The 27,828-nt window shown below is 34.8% G+C and overlaps 1 protein-coding gene across 5 annotated transcripts in view; it reads left to right on the plus strand.

Moving 5' to 3' along the window:
* Positions 1–27,828, plus strand: part of MON2 (MON2 homolog, regulator of endosome-to-Golgi trafficking) — a 113,702-nt gene that overhangs the window by 18,678 nt on the left and 67,196 nt on the right. For 4 of the 5 annotated variants that reach the window (XM_040233128.1, XM_040233130.1, XM_040233129.1 and 1 more), the window contains exons 3-8: positions 6,786–6,913; positions 8,079–8,210; positions 9,064–9,193; positions 11,021–11,118; positions 12,185–12,310; positions 19,226–19,420. In XM_040233128.1, the coding sequence (XP_040089062.1) occupies positions 6,786–6,913; positions 8,079–8,210; positions 9,064–9,193; positions 11,021–11,118; positions 12,185–12,310; positions 19,226–19,420 (809 nt within the window). Of the gene's footprint in view, positions 1–3,480; positions 3,565–6,785; positions 6,914–8,078; positions 8,211–9,063; positions 9,194–11,020; positions 11,119–12,184; positions 12,311–19,225; positions 19,421–27,828 lie in introns of those variants that run through there. The other variant, XM_040233132.1, reaches the window with a different exon arrangement.

Below are 27,828 nucleotides of genomic sequence, written 5' to 3' on the forward strand. Positions count from 1 at the left end.
TTTAAATTAGTCAGTGTGTCATTTCTCAAGTACTTAATTCAGGGTATAGTTAATATTGAGAAAAATTTTTTGGTAACTTTTTAAAAAATTTCCTGAGAAATGTTTACTTCTCTAAAGACTATAGGTTACCACTTTTATGCTGTAATGGATGTTAAAGAATCAAACAACTGAAGAGTCTCAAATGATATGGGAAATACTCAGAAAATAAGAAAGGTTGCTATAAAAATTAGAACCCTTAGTTAGGGTCGCTTGTCAGAGGAAACAGTACTTAGCAGAGATTTTAACCAACTAGAGTTTTCTTAGATTTATTATCCAAGGGAAGGTTATTTACATTGTAGAAAAGATCTTTGCTTTACATCTCCACTTCTTTTAAGCATCCTCCTTTAATGTTTATTTTTCTTTGTTTTCACTGCTGTCATGAATGCTGACATAAGTGGAATGCTATGCCAGGTAATGTCAGCATCAATGCACATATACAGATCATTATCTCAACATTGCCTTTTTCTTTAAAACTGCAAGTGAGAGATAGCAACATGAAGTTTTTCATTTAAAAGGCCAAATGCCTTAATCTTACATTTGACTATCATATATTATAAATTGTTTTGTTATCCTAGCTTACAATAAATATACTTGAACTTGACTGAGAAGATGGGTGTTACACAGAAATTATATAAACAGAGAATCTGCTATTTGAATAAATATTGGAAATAAGGAAATCAATGAAGTTGTGCAATCTTTTAAAATTGTATATTTAACCCCTGACTCAAAACTGTAACAATTACATCCACCTAACACCGTTTTCAACTACTGTCAGTATATAGAGAACATTTTTATACAGATAATCATTATGTATGACTTTTGTTCTTCTGTCCTCACAGTTTCCCTCATTCTTTTCATATCTATACCGTCTTATTGCTAAAAATTCTCTAATTTCAGTAGCGATGAGTAAATATACTTTGGAATTTTTTTCTGACATTGAAGTGTTATTTATTTGGTGATTTTATTCAATATATTCTGTTTTATCAGTCTATATATCTGTGATATTTGAAAACATCCATAGAATATCCCATATAACATATTCTTAATAATTATGTAAGAATCACTGGTAGAAATACAAAGATGGATAATATAATTCACCTACAACCTGTGTGTTAATGCAAGAACTATATTTGAAAAGTATGTTTGTACCATTTATTCTATTTAGCTTACCTGCTCCTTCATTTACTTTTTGGAGCTCTTTGTCAGAAATTTTCCCTTCCTGAAGACATACTTGTTGAGGTCAGGATCAATATCTTATTCTTCCTTATATTGCTGGTAGATGGTGCATTACATGGGAAATAATAGTGAAGTGAAGTCCCTCAGTTGTGTCTAACTCTTTGCGACCCCATGGACTGTAGCCCACCAGGCTTCTCCATCCATGGAATTTTCCAGGCATGAGTACTGGAGTGGGTTGCCAAGCCCTCCTTAAATGTAGGCTACTAAATGAGTCACTCCAAAATGCAAGTAAGACTCTTTGAGTGTTGCCACTAGTATACTTTCAACCTCTCTATAATTTTATATGTTATGACTGAGTACATGAATTTTGTCATATTTGGATCATGTCAGCCAGTTAACAGAGTAATGAAGGAGACAGATTCTAAACAGAAAATTCTGAGGCTTATATGGTAAATGTCAGGTGGAAGTATAGATGGGCCTGTTATAAGAATATCAGGAAGACTCCTAATCCAACCCGAGACTATGAAGCTGAGTCTTGATGCTCGAAAAGGAGTTATCCAGGCAAATAAGGTGTAGGAGTAATAAGTAAGGGAAGTTACTTAAATGCATGAGGTATAAAACAGTTTGGTCTATTTGGGTACCTGTCCAACTACTGCCATTGTGTGACTTCCTGAGTAGCTTGATGGAAAGAGTTTGAACTAGGGAGGTGGCACTTTCATATAAGTATTTTTATACTCTGTACATTACTCTGACAGCAGTGTGAAAGGCATATTTCAGTGCATCATCAGTACGGAAGGGGTCTGTTGGTAGACTGCTTCTGTAACCCAGGATAGAAGATAAGGGGGGCTGTACTTTCTTGCTTGCTAACAAATTGACCTAATGAATCGGAGAGCTTTCTCTGCCACATAATGTGTTTTTCTTTATTCTTTGTCCCCCTTTTAAAAAAAAACAAATTTTAATTTTTATCCTGCCTTTATTATATGATACTTTTTTGATACCATACTTTCTAATTTTTAAAATTGTTCCAAAATATTTCAGCAAGTGATTGTAACTTAGCTATGTTTCAGTCTTTAGAATTATTTCTTTAAGATACATTTCTAGGAATAAAATTATTAAAGGATATGAACCTGTTCTTGAAATTTTTCATCACTGCTTTCTAAAAAGATAAAAGTTTATGCCTTTACCAACTATATGTGAATGTATTTTTATAGCATCCTTGTAAGATTACTATTTTAAAAAATCTTTTCAGTCCTTGAAAAAGCAAATGACTTCTCATTTTAATTGACACATCTTTTTAATGTTGAACATTTTTCTCTGAATATATTATTTTTTCATTTTGGGTTTCTTTTGGAGTTTTTGTGTTTTCTTTATCAAATATTTGAGCTATTTATATAGCAAAATATGAATTTCTCATGTTTATATCATATTATCTGCATTATTTACTTCTTAATTTTTTATCTGCTGCTGCTAAGTCACTTCAGTTGTGTCTGACTCTGTGTGACCCCATAGACGGCAGCCCACCAGGCTCCCCCGGCCCTGGGATTCTCCAGGCAAGAACGCTGGAGTGGGTTGCCATTTCCTTTGCCAAGGCACGAAAGTGAAAAGTGAAAGTGAGTGGCTCAGTTGTGTCCAACTCTTAGTGACCCCGTGGACTGAAGCCTGCCATGCTCCTCCGTCCATGGGATTTTCCAGGCAAAAGAGTACTGGAGTGGGGTGCCATTGCCTTCTCCATAGTTTTTTATCTAGGTGCTTTTTATTTTTACATAATCTAACTTTTTTGATTTGTTCCTCTATACTTAAGTAGTCTTTCTCCTTCCATGTAGTTGATAGTCGCTTTTACTTTCTTCTTGTCTTTCTACGGTTTGATATTTTTCTTAATAATACAGAGTTACAGGAGGACCTAGGTGTTTTTTCTTCTGCTGAATTACTGATTGTAGCAACATCATTTGTTGAATAATCCTTCCTTTACCTGTAATGTACTTTTATGATGACACTGTTCATAATTTTATTTGTCCTCATATTGAATCATTTAAAATATTTTTAGATATTTTGAACCATTAAACTTTTTTTAGTGTTTGAAGTATCAGTTTTTCCCATAATTAGATTTTAAAGGTTTTGAGGATAGCAGTCATGTCTCCATCACATTTTATTTCTTTCACAAGAGCTATAGTTTGTCATTTAATGACTGGTAACATTTTAAAAACCTTTTATTAACCCCTGTTAGTGTGATTCATAGTGGGGTACCCTAGTTTAATTCTTTCTTTCCAGGATAAAACCTGCAATTTTGCAGTGAAACTGCTCAGAGCAAGGAAACCCCTAGGATATGGGGACCTGCTGGATCTCTTTCAGGTGTGTGAAAGTGCATCATTTGATCTCACAGTTACACAATTTGGAAATAAACACAAGAGTTTCAGTCTATTAAAGGAGTTGTGCTTCTGAAGGGACTTATGTAGAAACTAAACTTTTTCTTTTTTCCCTTCTCTCCACCTACTCCTCCTCACCTCACCCCCGCCCCCACAGATTTTGATTAAAAACCATTGACCTTTTCCTCTTTTTTCCCCTAGATTTTTAAAAAAATGATTAAAGCAACATACATGTTGCTTTATATTTTTACACAGCCTTTTCTTCAATGTGATCTCTAAACTCTAAACCTATAGGAAGGTTTTTATGTGAAGCCACCCTTAAGATGTATATAATTAAAATTATTGTTTATAAAGAGAAAGCAGCAATTGCCCAGTTAGAAGACTAGGATTAATTTCTGATTCTTAGGATCATTATGACATTTAGAAGAAGGGAAAAATAATTAGCAACTTTTAAAAAAGGATCTTTATCTTCATTGTGGTCTAGATCTGGAGATATGTTTCTGTTTTTCACATTATGCTTCAAAAAACAGAATAGATCAATAGGTTTTCTTTTTTTATTGTTGTTGATCATCTATTTTGGATAATAAAGAAATTTCCTTTGATCATTATATTCTCACATAAACTGGGAGAAAAAAAAGTAGGAAGGATGGATACCTTTGAGTTACATTAAAATATGGTTAAAAATTATTTTTATTACTACATTAATTTTAACTCAGCTTGATAGAGCTGAATAGCTGTGACTGAATGTATAATTCACCTTATTTTATTCATTCTAAGATAAGACAGTTTTTTTCACATGTTAATATTCCCCAAATTAGCATGCATTTTACAGCTGATGGTTTCTTAGAATCACTGTGGGCCAGGTACTTTTGTAGTTGTCTTTTTCAGTGAACTTGTTCATAGTTGTTGATAACTATCACATCAGTTGAGTTGCATGCATTGTTGATATCATGTAAGTTTCCTTATTTGAAATGTTACCCTTGTTGTGCAGAAACTTCCTGTTAACATCTTATGGTAAGATCAGAAAACACCAGCATCAAAGCATATGGAATGGGTGTCATTAGCTTAGAAGAATATCTCAGAGACAGTAGTGAAGTGCTCTCAAGCAATGAGGCATTGCAAACAATCCAATTAAAAAATGGACAGAAGTTCTAAATAGACATTTTTTTCAAAGAATACATATAGATGGCCAACAGGTACATGAAAAGATGCTCAACATCATTAATCATTAGTGCTGTGCAAATCAAAGGCAAATGAGGGTATCACCTTACACCTGTTAGAAGGACTGTTACCAAAAAGATAAGAAATAACAATGGCCTTCTTGACCTAAAGGATGAAATTATGAGGAAAAATTGTGATTAGAAAGTATTATATCATTGTTTAATTAGCATAGGTAACTGGCCCTGATTTTCTTTCTGGTGGTATACGTGTGTCTTAAAATAATTGTCATCAGAGATTCTGTAGAAGTACACTGTGTTTCCTTCTATGGAGACAGATTCCCTTTCCTTCATTCTTCTGATGACTTCAGGCAGACAGCTTTGAAATGTTTCATTGGTTTCTTTTAAACACTTTTAACTCTTTTAATTTCCATTTGCATCATATGCTGTTTGCCTTAAAGAGTGGCAGCATAATGTGGAAAGAGTAGTGAACCAGGGATTAGAAGACATATTTTTGGATTCTGGTTTTGCCACCTACTTATTGTGTCACTGGGTTCAATCATGCCCTATAAACTCTGCATGAGTATTATGATACTCAAATGAGAAACACATGTTGATGTCATAAAAGTTTTAAATGCAACTTATTAGTATTGAAAACTTATATTTGTCTGAACAAGATTTAATAATTTGGAATGTTCTGCAGAGTTGGGGTGGCATCAGACTTCAGTGATTTTGGCAGAATTGAATATAGCAGGATATTTACTGTTTCAAAATAGTATTTTTTGAGCTTTATTGTCATCTTTTCATCACTCATAAAAATGTTTTGTGACATTGTTATGGAAATTTTATGTCTCTGGTTTTGAAGCAGAACCTTGATGCACAAGAAAGCAAGGAAATAACACAAGGGAGCTGTTTTTTGGAAACACTGTTCATTGCCATTCATATTTGCCATCTCTTAGCTGTGATTTATGCTGGCATACTAAAGGATTTTACAGAGCATGCTGTAGGGAATAGTAGTCTTTATTTGCCATACCATAAAGAAGCTTTGGGAGAAGAAAGAAGAGACTTTAAGTGATAAAATTAATGTTAACACTAGCTTTACACTTTTAAAGGTGACTCTGGGTGACTTTCCCACAATTTTTTGAAAAACATGTTAAAACTCAAGTTTTGTGTGACTTTTTTACAGGTTTTAACCTATTAAAATAATTGATGTATACAGTACATTTGAAAACAAATACCAAGCATATAAGTTTAATGTTCTTGTGACTTGGAATTTTATGTTATCAAATTCCCTGAGGATGACAAATGTGAAATTTGTCTTATTCATCTTTGTGTAGCTACCCACTAAGTGTGTGTGTACTGATTTAACTTCATTTTGTAAATTTAAATTGTGTATAATTCAGTTGTGCATTTTCTAATCTTTTACATTTTTGTTGCTATTTGAAAACTTCTGAAATAACTGGCTTGGTAGAAGGAGTTATTTTAAGATTTGGAATTATAGCATGTTCATCCAATTAATTTAAAGCAATACTTCAGTAATAAGAGTAGTAATGTTATTGTTTTTAATGGGTTTACTTCTTGAAGAAGAAATTAGAGCCAGTTAATTAAAGGCATGTAATAAAATTCTAGGGAGTTCTGAATATTCATTCAGAAATGTGGTAGGGTTGATGTATATACTATTTTTAATTACTTTTCTGCTCTAGAATATGAGTTCTTATTTCTATTTTCCCTTCTACACTATTGAAGAAATAGTCTTACTCTGAGGCAAGATAGAACTTCTGAGAAGTTGCCCTTAAAGAGTTTATAGAAGATGGAGGAGAACCAAAGGACAGAGTGTTAGGAGAAAGGCATGGGAAAACTGTACTTAAGGAGGGTAGTTTAGGTATAGAGTCTGAAGTATTTTAACTCTTACTGCTTGATTTTTATTTTCATATTTATTTTATATTAAGTGATTTTTATTAAGATTGTCATTACTGGTTGTAATTATGTGAAAATGTTCTTATTTATGAATTTTGTTTAAATTTTTATTTTATATGTGTTCTAAATAAAGCATTGAAGGAGAACAGCTCAGAGGTTGTTCAGCCTTTTCTAATGGGTTGTGGAACCAAGGAACCAAAGATCACTCAACTATGTTTGGCTGCCATTCAGAGACTCATGTCCCATGAAGTGGTATCTGAGGTAATGTGAAGATTTTATCTGAACTGTGCACCTACAAATCAGATCAGGAGTTTTCTCAAGGAGAGAATAAAACATACCTGGTATATAATATAAATCAGTGCTTGAAGGTCATGGCTTCATTTTCAAAGGTTGCCACATTGTCTCATTATTAAACACTCAGTATAGATGGGCTACATTTTGTCAAATCTTTTGGAATCTAAGAAGTCATGTGTGCTCAGTTGCTTAGTCGTATCTGACTCTTCATGGCCCCATGGACTGTAGCCTGCCAGGCTTCTCTGCCCATGGAATTTTCCAGGCAAGAATACTTGAGTGGGTTGCCATTTTCTACTCTAGGGGATATTCCCAAACCCTCATCTCTTGCGTCTCCTGCATTGGCAGGAGGACTCTTTACCACTAGTGCTACCATAGTTCATTAATATAGATAATTTTGAGAACCAAGCAGATTTTCAGTATCATGATGAAGAATATCATTCATGAATTACTTTTTTAAAGGTAGGAGAGAAAATCATGACTATTTCCTAGATTGTCCGAAGTGTTGCTCATTAAGGGTATTCATATCTAACCTCATGATGGTAAAACAGGAAAAACATTGTATTACTATGAATCTGCATCCTTCTTGTCTGCTTAACTTTGTACTTCGTAGGGTACTTTTTAATAGAAACTGTAAATTCTTTTGCCTTTGGTATAACATTCTAAACAGTATCAGATTTAATTGAGTTCGTAAATGTGTTGTTAATTTGAGTTGTATTTTTTCTATAACTCATTTTCTCTCTTGTCAATGAAATAATATGTAAGAAACAGTAACAGACTCATAATTTGTGTATGTTTATATTCGTAAGTGTCCAAATGAAATATACCCCTATTATTTTAGAAATGAGCCTTGATTTTGGCAAGGTATCAGAACTGCATGTTGCTGTTTGCCTAGATTCAAATGGTACATTTTAAATCTTAAAGCATTTTTTTTGAGAATAAAATTAATTGGCTGCAGTTCTTGAATTAGTTGAGAGACATGTATTTGGATCTATAGATTTAGAAACATGGGTTTTTGTTAATATGATCAAGAAATTCTCTCCATGTAAGATTATATTTGCATACTTTTTCTTGCTTAGGGACCCAAGATATCTATATTTATTTCTTGACAATAATTAAAATACTTGTTTTACAGACTGCAGCTGGAAATATAATTAACATGCTTTGGCAGCTAATGGAAAATAGTCTTGAAGAACTTAAGCTGCTTCAAACAGTTCTTGTTCTTTTAACAACCAATACAGTAGTTCATGATGAGGCACTCTCTAAGGTAGGAACCTGTTTCTCCAAGTTCACTAAGTGCTTTGGGACAGTATTTGGATAAGCTGACCGAAAGAGGAAAGCCTAGTGCTATTTGAACTAAAAGCAACTTTCCTGTAGCTATTGTGATAATGCACATTGCGTGTTAAAAGCCTTCAGTGCCTTATTTTCAGACTGATTAAACAGGTGATTAAACAGACTCCCTTGGATATAACTGACAGGCTTGGTTATGAATACAATATGGAAAAAGAAAAGTAGCAGAAGAAAAGGAATAGAGAAAGAAGAAAAGAAAACAGTATTTGTTGCCAGGTATCAGTGTTGTCCACAATTACCTTGGGTGTTCCTGACAGCTCTCTTTCCCCCTTTCAAAATAATTTCACATGTAAAATGTATATAAGCCAGATAAGTCTGCCCCTGAAGCAGCTGGAGAAGTGTCATTTTGGCATTAATACTAGATATGGCTGCATGTATGAAAGCTCTTTCTCATTCCTACTCTCTTTGAAACATATAACAACTGTTATATTATTTGTTTCATCTTTAAATTTCTTTTTAAATTGTAAACTATTTCCAAAGAACAGAAAGTACAGAGAGTAATGTAAAAATAGCCTCAATTAATAGTTTATTATTTAGGGTAAAAGGTGCATTTCACATTACCTTTGCTAATCTTATGTGTCTTTATATTTACTGAGAGTTTGAATTATTTAAAAATACTGAAGTTTTTGTAGCTTTATTGTATAAAAGAGTGGGACTTTGAGCATAGGTGATTGAAACAGCAAAACATAAATTACTTGTGGTTACATCAGATAAAGATAATAACCATATTCATCAACTTATTTCACACTAAATGAAACTTGTTTTTTTAGGCAATTGTTCTTTGTTTTCGGCTACATTTCACAAAAGATAATATTACAAACAACACAGCTGCTGCTACAGTGCGACAAGTTGTTACTGTTGTTTTTGAGAGGATGGTTGCTGAAGATGAACAACACAGAGGTAAAGTGATGAAAGCTGTCTTTCCTTTTGCCTGTGGGAGGCTCTGATGTCCATGATTATTCATTTAATGATCGTCCACCATTGCCCTATAGGCTACCTAATAATTAAAATACTTTAGAAAGTGTATCAGCGTCTTTATTACTGATAATGGAACCAAAAGGTAAATCTCTCACAGTTTCGTCACCCTAAGAAGTGGACCTGCTTTCTGTATTTATTTCTAATATATTCAAAATTTTATGTTGAAGATGGTAATAGCACATTTTATACAAGGTGTTGCATTATAAGTCTTTTTAGCCAGACATTACATATGATTATTTTGTGTTACATTTTAATTTTTGTAATTGAAATTTTTATTGGTTGCATTATATTTTGTGGCTATTGTATAATTTAATGAACTACTTATGTTCTGTAGTTCAGTATTGTTCTGAGTGTCTTCCTACATATGTATTTCCATTTGAATTATTTCTTTAGAGTAAATTTTCAAAAGTGAGCTTCCCTCATGTGAATTTTTGTTTTTGCCTATTAATATGTATTAATCGAGAATATTTATTAATGTAAAGCCTACTCTTCATATTTTCATCAAATCCTTTTATTTGTAATTTTTAACATTTTCATGATTTGAAACATTTCCTAAAAACTTAGAAACATAACTTGTCACAGAGCTTATAGATACTGTTTCTGTTATAATTTTTATAATTTGATAAATTCTAAGTTTTTTTATTTGTTATCCCTATTAGATGAAAAGTAAAAACTTTCCACATGATTAGTTGAAAAAAATCATGAGGTGCTGTCATCAAGAACAGCCTCTCTTATTTTATGGAGTCAAGAAACAAAAGATTAAATTTTTTTAAAAGTTTTTTTCACCCCTAAACTCTCAATATTATACAGTCTTTCATATCATTTGGTGTTATTTTGGTAATATTGGTAAAAAAAAATAGCAAATCTAGTAAATAATGATAGTTCTACCTACTCTAATAATTACTTCACTTTACCTGAATTTAACCGTTGGTCAAATTTTTCACATTCTGTTTCAGGCATTTTTCATCTATTTATTAAGATATTCCCACTAACTTTTGTCTCACTTTTCAAGGGGAAATGCAGGTGGAATTCTAACAGTTTGAAACATAAAGGAATTAAACATAGAGGATAAAACAGAGCAGTTCTCCAGTTTGAATGTCTTATATACCATAATCTCAATATAATTTCTGAATTGATAGTTTGGCTGTTGTCTAATATCACACTTAATACTTTCTAATAAGGTAGAAGATATTTAGAACTTCTTCCTTTTCAAGTAGTCATTAGTCAAGATTTATTTGAAACAGGCTGCCATGACTTACAGGAAATAGTATCTTGTTAATATTCAAAGAAATTGAGAAGCCCCATTCTAGGTGACTCTTGGCTAGTCAATACCTGTCACTGACATAATACTTAATGGCAGATCAAGCAGTTAATTCTCTTGAAGATGGTGAGATTATAGAGGAATTAACTGTGGTAAATATTTATGTTTGATATTTAAAGGTACATTCAAATATGACATGTGTTTCAAATCCATGAAATAAAAGGACTAGAGAAAGGAGTACTAGGAAAATCATATGTATGGACAAAGATAAGTTTATTTGAACATGAGATAGTGAAGAGTATTTTTTTTATGATATGATATATAAAAATGTAATTCCCAATTTTTCTTTCCATTTTGGAGGCATGGTTGTGAACTTAAAGTTTATAGTTCTGTAAATACATACTTATTTTCAATATACCTTTTAGACAGTATATATGATTTATTAAAAGCACCAAGAACTCCTAAAACCCTTCTTATTGTGATTGCAGATATTACAGACCAACCAGTACTAGTCCAAGGAAATAGTAACAGAAGATCTGTCAGTACCCTCAAACCTTGTGCTAAAGATGCATATATGCTTTTCCAGGTATTTCAATTGATAAGAATAATTTTTATAATATAGTTTTGTGTGAAATTTTGATTTTGGAATTTTGCATCTGATTTAATTTTTAAGTGTTTTTTTTTTCATTGTCATTTTAAAGTGTCAAAAAGTAGTATAGGTTTAAAAAGAAAAAAGTAGTACAAGTTTCCTCTACTATCTGATAGTAGCATATTTCTGTGAAACTTCAAAATGCCTTAAGTGAAAAAGCAATTACCTTAGGACACAATTACCTAATGAATGCACAAAATAAATCAAGATAAAGCAGAGACACACACACAGCTCAAAGCTTTGGCAGCTTGATGCTGAGATGCTGAGTATAGTTCCTGGAGAAAGAACTTGAAGGTACCACTCTTGCTGCTGGGGGTGTGTGCAGCTTGTGTTATGGGCTGCCTGCAAAACAAACGCGGAACATGGTTTTCATTTTTGTCTTTTTTTTAAAGAAAATTGAAAATCCTCAGATTTTCTTCTGGTTAAAGAAAATAGGTGCTAGTCTAGATCTTTTGTGAAAACTAAGTGGTGAAGAACTTTAGGAAAGCATGTGATATCTGTCTAAAACATTAAAGAGTGTCTATACCTAATTAGCATGATAAAATGTGATGTTTCACTTTAAGGAAATAAAATGAGTGAAATCCTGAACTAGCTATATTAGGAATGACTAGTCATATAAAATACTTTCTTTAATAGGAAAATTAAAGTATTTACCTAAATTCTGCTCTATCTGATGTAACATGATATACAAATACCTAATTTTTACATTACTTGTCATGAATAAAACAAGATTAACCTGCACTAAAAATTTTATTACTTTTGATTAAAGACTCTTTAAAACAATGTTAAAATAACATTTTGTCTCTACTCTGTATATTAAGTTTACTTACATAATCAACTATACAATTAATTAAAATTTTGAATTATCAGTACTTAATTTCTAAGGAATGAAACCTACTGACAAGAGATACTTCAAATAATTTTTTATGAGCTATGAATTTTAAAAAGGACTTTGCATTCCAGCATGTGAAATATTTTATTTATTGTTTGATTTATTTTCCAGGACCTTTGTCAGTTGGTTAATGCTGATGCTCCTTACTGGCTAGTAGGTATGACAGAAATGACCCGAACATTTGGCCTTGAATTACTTGAATCAGTCCTGAATGATTTTCCACAAGTCTTTTTACAAGTAAGCCATTTGTGGTATCTTGCAACAAAATTAATCTTTCCTTTTTTTCAGAGGTAGTTTTCAAGAAAGCAAGATGTATTTTTACCCCACATTAAAAGATGCAAGAAATTATAGCTTCAGACTTTAGACATAATAATCTACTGTTATTTTAACTTTGTTGTGCCCAAGCATTTTGAAATTTTAATGTTAGAAGGAAATCCTAGAGTGTTGTCTGGTCAAGCATTTCCAAATCTAAGGGTGTATGAAGGAGCTCTTTTTATAATGTTTATAATTATATATTATATATAATTATACATATTATAATGTTTATGATGTGGGCTCTTTTTATAATATTTAAAAGCCTTAAAAATTGTTGCTAATTTTTGTATGCAGCTGTGTGCTTTTATGTAATTTAAATGGAAAAAAGAAGTCATCAATGCTTATTTAATAAATTTAATGTGCTGTGCAGAATATCTCAAAACAGTTGATAGGGGAAAAAGTGAGAAAGAATTCAAACTTTTCATTTTACTTGTAAGAAGCTAAAGTCCAAAAGTGATTCAGTAATTTACATGGGGTTCTTCAGTTATTCGCAGATCTTGAACTAAAATTTAGAACTTTTAACTGTACTCTAGCTCCTTTCCCTAATATGCTGCCCCCCCTAGGTCAGCTATTTGATCTTTGCTCTTACCTACAACACAAGTGAACCAAGTGCCACAAAAGTAGAAGACCCTTTAGACCAGGAGTCGGTATTGAAATCTTTACTACATGGCTTATAGTTTTTGTCCATATTAAATAACTCTTCAGTGCTTTCAGTGGTATTGAACAATATTAACTGAGGATTCCCTTTCTTACATTAGCATAGAAGTTAAGGTATAACTTGATTCATAGTCTTGTATAAACTGATAGTTGTAACAGCCACGACTTTTGACTGCCTACTCTGTGCCAAACTTTGCCGAATTCCTTACATATCATACTCTCTGTAATCTTCACAAATACCTGAAGTACCAAGTATTCCTATTTTACCCAGGAGGAAGCTAAGACTCTGAGGATTAAATAATTTGTCTAAGGGTTCATAGTTTGTGAGTGTCTTCATCCTTTAGCCTCACTGTCATTTTTGTTCCTAAATGACCCAAGTGGACTCCTGCTTCAAGGCCTTTGTACTTGCTGCTGCCTGGGCCTGGAATACTCTTCTCCCGTATAGATTGTTCTCTTATACTTTTGAAGACTTTACTCAGTGGTCAACATATCAGACAAACCTTCCCCACCACTCTGTGTGAAATGGCAGCTTCTTTTCCTGGCAGCACTCTTGTCTGATTCCTTGTCATTTTTCTTATTACTTCCTGACATATGTGTTTGTACATGAGTTGATCTATTTTTTCCTCTCATAAAAAGTAAGTTCTATGAGGCAGGGACTTAGTTCAGTGTTGTACAAGTGCCTATAATAGTGCCTGGCATATGGCAGGTATTTGATAAATATTTGAATAAATGAGTGAATGAACTGGTAAATGAATTTGAATTAGAAATTTCTGTAGTTTGGATTACATTTTCTAATTTTATAGGGAAAGTTTTGAAAAAATGGTGTCAGATTTATTGTGCCCAAAATAAATCTATTCTACTTTATTCTTCTTGATATAATCCAGAGGAGAAAAAAGAATTACCTTGTGTAAGATCCTAAAATTTACTTCTACAGATCTCTTAAAACTCTAGGAATAAAACTACCATATGACCTAACAATTCTACAACTGAGCATATGCCCTGAGAAAACCATAATTGAAAAAAACACACATACCCCAGTGTTCATTGCAGCACTATTTACAGTAGCTAAGACATGAAGGAAACCTAGATGGAATCTAGAAAGATGGTACTGATGAACCTATTTGCAGGGCAGCAGTGGAAATGCAAAGATAGAGAAAAGACTTGTGGACAAGTGGGGGAAAGAGAAGGTGGAACGAATTGAGAGAGTAGCATGGAAACATATACAATACCATATGTAAAACAGATAGCCAGTGGGAATTTGCTGTATGAAGCAAGAAGCTCAAATCCAGTGCTCTCTGCCAACCTAGAGGAGTGGGATGAGGTTAGAAAGGTGGGAGGGAGGTTCAACAGGGAGAGGGCATATGTATACCCATGGCTGACTCCTGTTGATCTATGGCAGAAACCAACGCAGTATTGTAAAGCAATTGTCCTCCAATTAAAAATAAAAAAATTGCTCTTATGAAGTTTTCTTCAAGAGATAAATGTTTGTTTTCATTCACTCATTATTCACTCATCCAATCAGAATTTACTAATACCTTACAATCTGCTGGTGAATGTGTTCAATGCAAAGGATTCAGTATTTAAATAAGATAAAATTCTTGCCTTTATCATGCTTATCAATCTAATAATTGGAAGCAAAACATTACTGAATGATAAACTGTGATGAGTGCAATGAGGGAAAAGTTTAAAAAGTGCTATAAAAATGAGTAACATAGGTACCAAACCTAGTGGAGAGTTGGTGATGAATGCAGGCTGTGAAGCTTTTACTTGAAATATGAAGAGTATTTAGTTGAGATAAATAGGTAGTATAGGAAAAGAATATTCTAGAGCAGTGACTCTTGTGTATAGCGGACTTTTGGACTCAGAGGGAGAGGGAGAGGGTGAGATGATTTGGGAGAATGGCATTGAAACATGTATAATATCATGTAAGAATCGAATTGCCAGTCTATGTCCAATGCAGGATACAGCACGCTTGGGGCTGGTACATGGGGGTGACCCAGAGAGATGTTGTGGTGAGGGGGGTAGGAGGGGGGTTCATGTTTGGGAACGCATGTACACCTGTGGTGGATTCATAAAAAAAAAATAAAAATAAAAAGCAAAAAAAAAAAATATATATATATATATATATAAAATAAAAAAAAAAAGAAAGGATCTGCCTTCTCTTTTAGAAAATAAGTTCTATAAGAGCAGGGACAAAATTGAGCTTAACCTTGAATTTCACAGTGACCACAGGACTGGAAAAGGTCAGTTTTCATTCCAGTACCAAAGAAGGGCAGTGCCAAAGAATGTTCAAAGTACCATACATTTGTCCTCATTTCACATGCCAGCAAGGTCATGCTCAGAATCCTCCAAGCTAGGCTTCAGCAGTACATGAACAGAGAACTTCCAGATATACAAGCTGGATTTAGAAAGGCAGAGGAATCAGAGATCAAATTGCCAACATCTGTTGGATCATAGAAAAAGCAAGAGAATTCCAGAACAATATCTACTTCTGCTTCATTGTCAACACAGAAGCCTTTGACTGTATGGATCACAGCAAACTGTGGAAAATTCCATGGTTTTTCCAGTAGTCATGTATGAATGTGAAAGCTGGACTATAAAGAAGGTTGAGCACTGAAGAGTTGATGCTTTTGAACTGTGGTGTTGGAGAAGACTCTTGAGAGTCCCTTGGACTGCAAGGAGATCCAACCAGTCAATCCTAAAGGAAATCAACCCCGAATATTCATTGAAAGGACTGATGCTGAAGCTCCAATACTTTGGCCACCTGATGTGAAGAGCCCACTCTTTGGAAAAGACTCTGATGCTGGGAAGCATAGAAGGCAGTAGGAGAAGGGGCGACAGAAGATGAGATGACTGTATGGCATCATCGACTGAGTGGACTTGAGTTTGAGCAAGTCCGGGAGATGGTAATGGACAGGGAAGCCTGGTGTGTTGCAGTCCATGGGGTCGCAAAAGTTGGACATGACTGAGCAACTGAACAAGAAGAACATCACAATTCCTGACACAAATTACACAGTTGGCAAGTAAATGCTGAATAGAGCACTGAAATGTGAGGAAGTAGGCAGTCTTTTACCTTCTTCAAAAAGAACTTAGTGAATTATAGAACTAATTATATTTTATTAATCAAAGATGACTTCCAACTTTATGGCTTGAGCCATAGAGAATATTCTATGAGCAGCACATTTGCTAGAAAGGGTAGTATGTTCAGTTTTCACATTTGCTAGAAAGGGTAGTATGTTCAGTTTCAAACTTACTCCTTTGGAGATACCCAAGTGTACACAGAATAGTAGTTTGATTTATATATCTTGAGCTTGAAAATAAGGTTTTGGGCTCAAGTTATAAATTTAAGCTTCACTGGCACATATGTGAGTAAATGAGGTCACCTGCGGTGATAATATGGTAGTAAGGACCTGATATCCTGGAGCTCAGAGGACCCTCATTGTGAAACAGTGGGCATGAGAGGATGAGCGTGCAGGAGAGACTCAGAGCATGGGGGCCAGAAAGGTAGGAATGCAATTGAGCATCCCTTTTAGGAATCAGTTATGTCAGGTGCTTCAGTGAAATTTGGTAAGACTGCTAGGGCAATGTTTGCTTTGGCCACAGGTAAATACATCATGATGTGTATAATGAGAATAGTTTAAATGGAGATGTAATATAGATTGATGGGGGTTGTTTAGGAAACACAGCTGTAGTTAGTTGAATAGTGAGGGGAAAAAGTTAACATAAAACTTTTAGGAATTGTCTGAAATATTTATGAGTTAACTAGTATGTAGAACTGGACATGGAACAACAGGCTGGTTCCAAATAGGAAAAGGAGTCCGTCAAGGCTGTATATTGTCACCCTGCTTATTTAACTTATATGCAGAGTACATCATGAGAAACACTGGACTGGAAGAAACACAAGCTGGAATCAAGATTGCTGGGAAAAATATCAGTCACCTCAGATATGCAGATGACACCACCCTTATGGCAGAAAGTGAAGAGGAGCTAAAAAGCCTCTTGATGAAAGTGAAAGTGGAGAGTGAAAAAGTTGGCCTAAAGCTCAACATTCAGAAAACGAAGATCATGGCATCTGGTCCCATCACTTCATGGGAAATAGATGGGGAAACAGTGGAAACAGTGTCAGACTTTATTTTTTGGGGGCTTCCAAATCACTACAGATGGTGACTACAGCCGTGAAATTAAAAGACACTTAATCCTTGGAAGGAAAGTTATGACCAACCTAGATGGCATATTCAAAAGCAGACACATTACTTTGCCAACAAAGGTCCATCTAGTGACTATGGTTTTTCCAGTGGTCATGTATGGATGTGAGAGTTGGACTGTGAAGAAAGCTGAGCGCCAAAGAATTGATGCTTCTGAACTGTGGTGTTGGAGAAGACTCTTGAGAGTCCCTTGGACTGCAAGGAAATCCAAACAGTCCATTCTAAAGGAGATCAGCCCTGGGTGTTCTTTGGAAGGACTGATGCTAAAGCTGAAACTCCAGTACTTTGGCCACCTCATGCGAAGAGTTTACTCATTGGAAAAGACTGATGCTGGGAGGGTTTGGAGGCAGGAGAAGAAGGTTACGACAGAGGATGAGATGGCTGGATGGCATCACCAACTCAATGGACATGAGTTTGAGTGAACTCTGGGAGTTGGCAGTGGACAGGGAGGCCTGGTGTGCTGCAGTTCATGTGGTTGCAAAGAGTCGGACACAAGTGAGCGACGGAACTGAACTGAAGACTATTTAGCAAAGTATGAAAATGGACTTAACTATGCTTTTCATTTTGTCAGTCAGTGAAACTACTATAGATATGAAAGTAGAATTTCAAATCACATCACTTAAAAACTTTATTTTTAAAATTTATTTTTGGAGGGGCTACACTGGGTCTTCGTTGCTGTGTGTGGGCCTTCTCCAATTGCAGTGAGCATGGGCTACTCTAGTGGCAGTGCACAAGCTTCTCAGTGCAGTCATTTCTCTTGTGGCGCACAGGCTTTAGGGCATGCAGCCGCAGTAATTGTGGTACACAGGCTTTGTTGTTCCATGGCATGTGGGATCTTCCTGAACCGGGGACTGAACTCATATTTCCTGCATGGTGGGCGGATTTCTTGCCACTGAGCCACCAGGAACACCCTCCATAAGATCCACTTTTAGGGGGGAAGAACGAGAAGTACATTAAAATGAATTTAATATCTAGAAGGATATGTATTTGGAGTCAACAGTGACTCACTAAGTTATCTCTGGGAGATACTAAGCAAAACTTTTATTTTTATCTTTTTACTTCTCTGTGTTTTCTTTCCTTTTTTCTGCTTAGTGAACCTGTATTTTTTTTCTTGAATTAATCTGATTTTTTAAAAGATACATTCTACAAATTAAAAAAATCTACTCTGTGCCTTATCTTTCCTTTTCTGTAAGATTAAAGGATTGGATTGATTAATTTTTATTTTTGTATCCAGTGAAACTGGGTTGCTTAAAACAACAGAATAATTTTTATATTTGAGGTTAAATATTGACTGTAGACTAGATCTTTTTTTGTTAGTATAAGACGACTACTTTTGGCTAATATATTGAGCAAATTAACAAGGGAGGTTTTCTGCATAATATGTCATAATTATAAATAATATTTAAGTATTCTCTAAGATTCTTAGACTTTAATTATGCTTATTTGTCATTGTGTTTTTTATCAACTCATTGTGTTCTGTTCAAGTGATCTAACTAGAACAAAATATTAATTAATAAATCTGCTTGTGAATAGAATTATCTTCACAAAATAAAATGTGAATTATGTAATTTATTATTCAGATTTTCTCTCAGCTTCCTGTTTAAATGCTTTTTCTGTTTGAATTTGTAAAATCTGTTTTCTTTTTTTATGTTTTTAGTTGCTAGAATTGCTAGTGTCCTACTAAAATTAAAATTCCTAGTAATTAACATCATTTTAATTCCACAATTATTAAATGTTCTTTTTTAAAATTTCAATTATTTTTAAAACTTCTTGAAATATTGTCATTTGATCTTATATTCTCAAAGAGGAATACTAATTTCAGAATTGTGTATATACTTTAAAATGAACTATATAAACTTAGTTTTATTCATACTGATTATTGAAGATTGTTATTAACTGTGAGACTTTTATAAGCATTAAGTACAAAGTAAATCAATTCTTTTTTTGTTTCTTTTTTTTTAATCTTTGCAAATAGCATCAGGAATTTAGTTTCCTCCTCAAAGAAAGAGTATGTCCTCTTGTGATAAAGCTCTTTTCTCCAAATATAAAATTCAGACAAGGTTCCAGCACTTCATCTTCTCCAGCACCAGTTGAAAAACCATATTTTCCTATCTGCATGCGTTTGCTGAGAGTAGTATCTGTTCTGATTAAGCAGTTTTACACTCTTTTGGTAAGTGCTAATTTTCATATGTGTTTGTTTATATAATTGCATGAAGCCTCTTCTGAAAAGATGATCTTATTATAGTGTATTTAGCTACTTCAGTTAAGCAAACTTTTTTTTTTTTGAGTACTTATAGGTAATCTCCAAGGTATTTGAAAATTCATTCTTTATTTCCTGAATCTCTCTTATGTTTATGTGGTATTTTGTACTCCATAATCCCACTGCATTTTATACCTCATTATTTTCTTAGTTCTTGTTTTTTCTTCTCTCCAAGGCTGCCAGTGCCAATTTTTTTTTAATACCACCATACATATGACCTGTTATAAAATTTGGTGAATTGTAGCATTAGAAATTAATTTGTATTTTCAGTCCAATATTATATCTATTTTGCATACATTTTTGGATGCAAGATATATTGTGATATTCTTGATCATAATTCTATGTAATGATTGACTCTTAAATATTGAAATAATATTTTTCAGAGAAAATGGAATATTATGGTATATTTCTTTAAAATTTTATGTTAAGTCAAATTCAGCAGTTTATAATTCCTTAAATTTATATCCTTAATTTTAATTAACAAAGTAATTGGTTATTGATCATCTGCTGTGAAAAGTCAGTATGCTAAATGTTAGCGATAACCAACATTATAAACTTTTAGATAGTATAAATAGTTTCTACTAAATTTTATGAAAACTTTAAGAAAATTTGTTTTCTATATTTATGGTACACTTATCATAGATTTTCTTTTCATAGTCCAAATCCATTTATGTAAAATACATTTTGAAATAATCTTTATAAGCACTGTAGTTATAATTATTTCTGGCCACATGAGATATATCTGTAAGGTATTTAATATATTGCTTGGAAATGCTATAGGAAATTAAGTCATTTCAGAATGTGTTGCTATTTAGGGAACTGTAAACAATGAGGGTTTGGTGCCAAGGGTTTGAGTCTTTCGGTGTACTCATCATTGTTGACTTGGACTATTTTGTTCTAACTTTTTAAAAATTACAATCATTGTTCCCCACAAATATAAGTATTTGATATAATTTCCAATAATTATACTTAATTGTTAAACTGAGACTTTGTTGTCTAATTATATACAGTTAAAATAGAGGGAAATTCTCTGAGTCTTTACATCGTTTGGTGGTGGTGGTTTAGTCACTAAGTTGTGTCTGACTCCTGCGACCCCACGGACTGTAGCCTGCCAGGCTCCTCTGTCCATGGGATTCTCCAGGCAAGAATACTGGACTGGGTTGCCATTCCCTTCTCCAGGGGATCTTCCCAACCCAGGAATCGAACCCTGGTCTGCATTGCAGGCAGATTCTTTACCAACTGAGCTAGGAGGGAGCCTTACTTTTAGAAATTTGGAAAGGTCCGTCAGCATTTGCTGAAAGTTAAAGAAAGATAGTTTCTCTAAAGATGGAAAGCTTATATCTGTTAGTTGTTGTATTTTCTGTATTGTATTTATTTACAGTTTGTCTCAGTCCACAAATAAACTTAAAAAAAATGTAAACTGGAGTGACAAGTGATAGAATAGGAAGCTCTAGGCACACTATCCCCTATGGAGACACCAACTTTAAAATATACAGAACAGATTGCCTTCATGTGAACTTTAGAAACCAGCTTAGAAATTATAGCGTCCCAGTCAGGTTTAAGGCCAAGATAAATTCATTAGAGTGGGTAAGAAAGCCCACTGCACTTACCTGCCATACCCTATCCCACCCCTGGCATAGCATGGTATGATCAAGAGAAAATTCCTAACTTATGGATTTTCCTTCATGTAAAAAAGGATGAAATGTGCAACCAATATCCTGACTTTTGGGGTACTACTCAAGGAACTGATTTTTGTCTTACCTGACTCTTAGACACTGACAAGAAGGGCCACAACATATTTGGCTGCCAGGGGTCTGCTGAGAACAAAGGCAAACCCTGTGGCTTACAGTACCAGGGAGATTATAGTATAACACAGACACCAGGTCAGTTCAGTTCAGTCACTCAGTCATGTCTGACTCTTTGCAATCCCATGGCCTGCAGCACATGAGGCTTCCCTGTCTATCACCAACTTCTGGAGCTTGCTCAAACTCATGTCCATCAAGTTGGTGATGCCATCCAATCATCTTGTCTGTTGTCCCTTTCTCCTGCCTTCAGTCTTGCCTAATACCAGGGTCTTTTTCCAGTGAATCACTTCTTCTTATCATGTGGCCAAGTACTGGAGATTACACACAAACCGAGAGAACACACTTTGACAGAAAGAGCTAGAGGGGACCCCAAAATCTCTAGCTGGGCTGATTGATAAAGATCTTTTCCTGTACAGAAACAATACATAAAGAGTAAAGGGTTGGCTATTTCTTCAAATGCCCAAATTTGAACAGAAAATAAGAATATATACAAATAAATAGGAAAACTGGCCCAAAGGAGGAAGATAAATTTATAGAAATTGTCCTTAAAGAAATGGTGATCAGAACTTCCCTGGTGGTCCAGTGGTTAAGAATCTGACTGCCAGTGCAGGGGACCATGGTGTGATCCCTGATCTGGGAAGATTCCACATGCTGGGATCAACTAAATCTGTGCACTGCAACTTTTAAAGCCTACATGCCTTAGAGCCAATTTTCAACAACAAGAGAAACTGCCTCAATGGGAAGCCTGTGCACCACAACTAGAGAGTCGCCCCTGCTCACTGCAACTAGAGAAAGCCTGCTTATTGCAACAAAAACCCAGCACAGCCAAGATAAATAAGAAATGGAGATCAGTGAGTTGCCCAACAGAGAATTCAAACTAACTATCATGAAGATGCTTTAATAGCGGAGAGAGAACATGGAAAACTAGTCAGAAAAATGGTATATGAACAAAATATCAGCAGAGAGAGAAACTAAAAAAGAACCAAACAGATTCTGAATTTGAAAAATACATTAACTCAATTGGAAAAAACTCACTAGAGAAGATAGCAGACTGGATCAAGTAGAGAAAGAATGAGCAAAGTTGAAGACAGGTTATTTGAAATTATCAAGTCAGAGGAGCCAAAGAAAAAGAAATGAGCAGACCCTATGGGACACCATCAAGTAGACCAATATATGCACATCTAAGAAAAATACGCCGTATTTTACTTTCACACTCACAATACCTCTATAACCAAATGTGTGAATATTTTCCCCACACTGACCATTCTATGACAGCCAGGTGTCCTACGTTTCAGTTGGATTCTGACATCTACCAGAGTTAGCAAAGGCCTCACGGGTGGTGCTTGTGGTAAAGAACCTGCCTGTCAGTGCAGGAGATGTAAGAGACGTGAGTTCAATCCTTGGGTCTGGAAGATCCCCTGGAGGAGGAAATGGCAACCCACTCTAGTACCTGGAGAATCTCATGGACAGAGGAGCCTGGGAGGCCACAGTCCATACGGTCACAAAGTCAGACACGACTGAAGCGACTTAGCATGTACCATGCATTAAGGTATCAGTCCCACGAGGCTATCCCCTGTATTAGATGCCATTCTCAAGTAGTGGATCTCCAGGTTACCAACTAGTTCTATGTAACTTGGCTACAAATTGGAGGTTCCCATGACCCCCTTTTGGGGTTTGATAAGTTGATAAAGTGACTCACAGAACCCAGGGAAACATTTTACTACTGCTGATTTATTACAAAGGACATTTTAAAATGCCAGTGAACAGGCAGATGAAAACATACATAGGGTGATGTCTCCATATTTGGAGGATTTTTATGGAGGTTTTATCATGTAGGCGTGATTGATTATTAACTCAATTTCCACCCATCTCCCCACTCCAGAGAATGGAGGGTGGGGATGAAAGTACCAAGCTTTCTAATCACGGCTTAGTCTCTCTGGTAACCAAGCTCTATCCCAGAGTTCACTGAGAGTTGCCTCATTAGAACAAAAGATAATCCTGTTACCCAGGAAATTCTGAGGGATTTAGAAGTTTTGTGTCAGGAACTTGGGTCAGAGATCATTTGTTAGAACAAAAAATGGTCCTAGCCACCCATATTTACAAGGGTTTTAGGAGCCCTCCTAAAATCAGGGATGGAGACCAACATATATGTTTAATGCATTATGGGAGTTTTAGATGAGAGAAAGGGGCAGAGAACCTATTTGAACTAATGGCTGAAACTGCAAATTTGAAAAAGGAACATACAAATTCATGAAGCTCAAAAAATTCCCACTGGGAGGATTAATTCAAGAAACAAACTGAGGTACATTATAATCAAGCTGTCAGAAGTCACAGACAAAACATTTAAAGCAGAAAATGAAAGGTGACTGTTCATGTGTAAAGGGGGCTTTCATAAGATTTTCAGCAGACTTTTCAGCAGAAACCTTGCCAGCCAGAAGAGGATGGGATGATATATTCACAGTACTGAAAGAAAAACTGTCAGTCAGGAATACTGTATCCAGAAAAACGTTCCTTCAAAATTGAAGGAGAAATTAAGTCCCTGATGAACAAATGCAGAGTTTATTATCTGTGACTATACCAAATATATGTCACTTCACTATTGATTCCCTAAATATTATCAGAGTTGTCTTAGGAGGGCTTCTCTCTCTTCCCTCTCTAAAATGCAGGTTTTAAATAAGATAAGGCTTTAGAAAGAGAAGACATTTCTCCCTTTCCTTTTCATATCCACTAGTCAGTAATGGAGAACCCAGTCTTTTTCCTTTCTCCACAATAAGGCAGGATTCTTACATCTTCACCAGGACAAATGCTGAATTCACATTTTATTTCCGTTCCCAAGTCAGGAATTACCAGCTTAATTATATTTTATTTTTATGAAACTTGATGCTGAATTTTATCCCCACTGTGATTATATTTGGAGATGTGACCTTTGGGAGATAGTTAGGTTTAGATGAGGTCATGAAGGTAGGATTCCCATGATAGAATTAGTGAGCTTATACAAAGTGTAACTGGAGAGCATTCTCTCTCTGCTATGTGAAGACACAATAGTAAGGCAGGAATCTGCAAGTGAGGAAGAGAGCTCTCACCAAAACTTGACCATGCTGACACCCTGATCTCAGACTTCCAGCCTCTAGAACTGTGAGAAATAAATTTCTGTTGTCTAAACCACCCAGGTATTTTTGTTATGGCAGCTTGAGCAGACTAAGATACTTGGTTTCTGTCCACCAGTCTGTTGTCCAGCAGTTCATCCAGTGACTTTTTCAGAGCTACAGAAATCTTATTTTTAGTAGTTTCCGTTTTGGATGAAATTTATGTTATTGAATGAATATATTCTGGATATTACAAAGTACTTTACATTTATTAATTCATTTGGAGTTTACTACAACTCTATAAAGCAGACATTTGTGTTTCTATCTTACAGATGAAAAAATGAGGCTCAGGATATTTATGTAGTTAGCCTGAGATCATACAGTTTGTAAGCTGCAGAGCTAGGATGTTAAGTAATCCTTTTATATCCCCCAAACCCAAGCTCTTAACCTCACTTCATTTTATACTTCTCTGTTTTCTTAGTTCTCATGTCTTCCTCTTTCCAAGGCCAAGTTTCCTGTACTACTCCTCTACCATTCTCTGTATTTTGACCTTAGTCTCCTTGATTTAGGGGGCAGAATAAGGAGAGAGAACCACACAGCCAGCTACAGTAAAGATCCAGTATTGCTGCTTGGATGAAGAGAAAAGCGTACTTTTGGTTTTCACTCATCAATTGGGAGCGATGACCAACTGATAAAACGTCCCTTCGCAACAAGGCAGCTCTTGGACTGGGTTGCAAAGATGAATTCTTCACATAGGGCATTAATTCCTCAGGGTTAAAACTTGTTAGGTTGAGACTTTGCTCACTGGTGTGCAGCAGTTCAGATGTTATATTTTCTCCAAGGTCAAAAGTTAGAAGTGTGGTAGTTGTGGGGTTAGATATGTGACTTATGTGGAATTCTTCTCTCTTATTTCTCTTGTGTTGTCCTTATTTAAACTTGGAAATGATACATCTCCTAAAAGGCCTACCCTCCAGTAGTAATTTTATACTTTTCAGTTGTAGGACACCTTTATATTAAAAATATTGAGGTGCTTTCATTTATGTGGATTATTTCTAACATTATTTAATGTATTAAAAATTGCCTGAGTGATCCTAGAACCCATTTCATGTTAACATAAAAATTTATTTTTGCAAAAGATACCTATATTTTCCAAAGAACAAAAAGGATTGTTTTATATTCTTTTTGTAAATCTCTTTAATGTCTGTCTTAATAGAGATAGCTGGATTCTCCTACCTTCTTCTGTTTTCATTATTTTGTGCTATGTTGTTTTGGTCAAAGCATGTAAAGAAAATCTGTCCTCAGAATGGTATATAGTTGGAAAAGGCAAAATTATTTTAATGACATTTTCAGGTAATCGTATACATTGTTCTTTGATATTGTACCAAACTGAACCAGTGACACTTTCTGAAAGGTGAAAAACATGGAACTGTATTACATTTTTATGCCCTGTTACTTTAAAATTCATTGACCCATCTGGTGCTTCATTCAGTTGTATCCTTCACCGATGAATCATTTATTATGATTGAGCAGATGTTCCAAATGTTAACACACTGTTCAGTACCAAAAATCGCACATGTTAATATCAATGTTAATATCAGCAGCCATTTATTAGAAAAGTCTTCCATTATTAAAAAGCTGCCCAGGTCATAGGAGCAGATACAAGTCTTCTAAAATTCTAATTTTTGTTTGAAAGCTTGAATCTTATCATTTACAATAAATACTGTCAGTTGTTTCCCCAAAAGTGACAAGCTTATTTTGTTAAATTTTGAGAAAATGTCTACAGTGTACATAAGTCTAAATAGTCATAATTTGCCATATACTCTTCTAGTTAAAATGGTCTCTATAGGAGGAAAAAAGTGACTAGGTCAGTTTGCAGCTGTACTTTTCCTTCAGACAACCTCTTTACTTTGATACACAGCAAAAGTACTTCATGTGTACTTGCTGTGACAAATACACAGAAAATTATAAATGCATGCATGTATGGGTCAGAGTTAATAAAATCAATAATTGATTTAATAAATGATTTAATCAATGGCTTAATAATTATCAATATCAAGTATTTTATTTGTTATTTTATTTTCGTTCATTGTACTTGTGGTCCTTAAGTGAAATAGACCCTTTTAATTTTATTAAGTGTATGTAATGGTGAAGAATACGATGACTCTAGTATAGTTTGGTGCTACTGCTTAAATCTTGCTAAAGCACCCATCATTGTTTTGAATCATCAGTACAGGTGTCAATACATTAAAAATGGCAAGTAATATATTAGTGTTATTATGAAAATAGTGTGATGTTACAGATGTCCTGAAATAGTCTGAGGGGTCCATGGACCACACTTTGGGGACCACTAACCTGAAGAATCAGTGTTCTCCCCCAGTATTCACTAGCTTATATCTTACTCTGTCTAGTAGCTCAGGAGTGTGAAGATAGCTCATCTTCTGTTAATATGTTGAGTGATTAGAAGAAATAAGAATGCTCCAGTCATTCAGGTACAGATATGATGTAGCCAGTACACCATGTTCTTTCTACATTCTGTCATCTGAATTAGGTGCTCTTCTGCTCTTTTGATATGCTTAGGCTCCATGCCCAGATGTCTTTTTTTAGGAAGGTATCTTTAAGGAATTTACTAAACTTAATTATTAGTGTCTAGCATATCTCTCTTTTGCCTTTGACTTAGTGCTTTTAAAAAGGAATATATTAGCTAAATTGACTTGGGCAAGTTCATTTCCCACCCCTGTAAATATATATATTTCTCTCACAAAGGATCTTATCACTAACAAATCCACTAGCTATAAGGTTATTAACACTAAACAGCCCCTGGTAAATAGACTCTTGCATTTAAATTTCTCTAAGACTTTCTTCATTTTCTTCTAAGCATACAGTTATCTTATACACTTGAGTCCCTAACAGACATCTGTGTGATATTCCAATGAGAATTTCCACCAGGATGACTTTGATTCATCTTAAAATCAGTTGTTTCTTGACTATTGTCTGGTACCAAAAGAATTCAGAATCATTCCTCACCCTTCATGCTAGTATGATGGTGTTCACAAAATACCTTTGTGCCACAAGAGTTGGACGTGGGCCATGGATACCTGTTTCATACAAGTGCAACCTCTTGGGGGAAAGCCTTAACTTAGATTCATAAGACACCTTCCATTGATACCCGTGAGAACAATTCATTGTCCCCAGCCACTACCTTTCTGGTCAGAGTTTCACACTTGGCAGGGAGGGAGGAAGTGAGAACAGAGCTCCAGTCCTCAGGAGAAAGTCTGTCCCTTTTGCCCAAATCACAAGATTTTAGTGGCTATAGTATAAAATTGAGTGTTTGATTTATACTGTAGTCACTTTTTTCATAGGAGAGGAAATGAAAGAAAACTCTTCAAGGCAAGTTTTGTAACATTAATAATTCCCCTTGATGGGACTT

This window comes from Oryx dammah, unplaced genomic scaffold, assembly GCF_014754425.2.
Source record: "Oryx dammah isolate SB20612 unplaced genomic scaffold, SCBI_Odam_1.1 HiC_scaffold_29, whole genome shotgun sequence".
NCBI classification, from domain to species: domain Eukaryota; kingdom Metazoa; phylum Chordata; class Mammalia; order Artiodactyla; family Bovidae; genus Oryx; species Oryx dammah.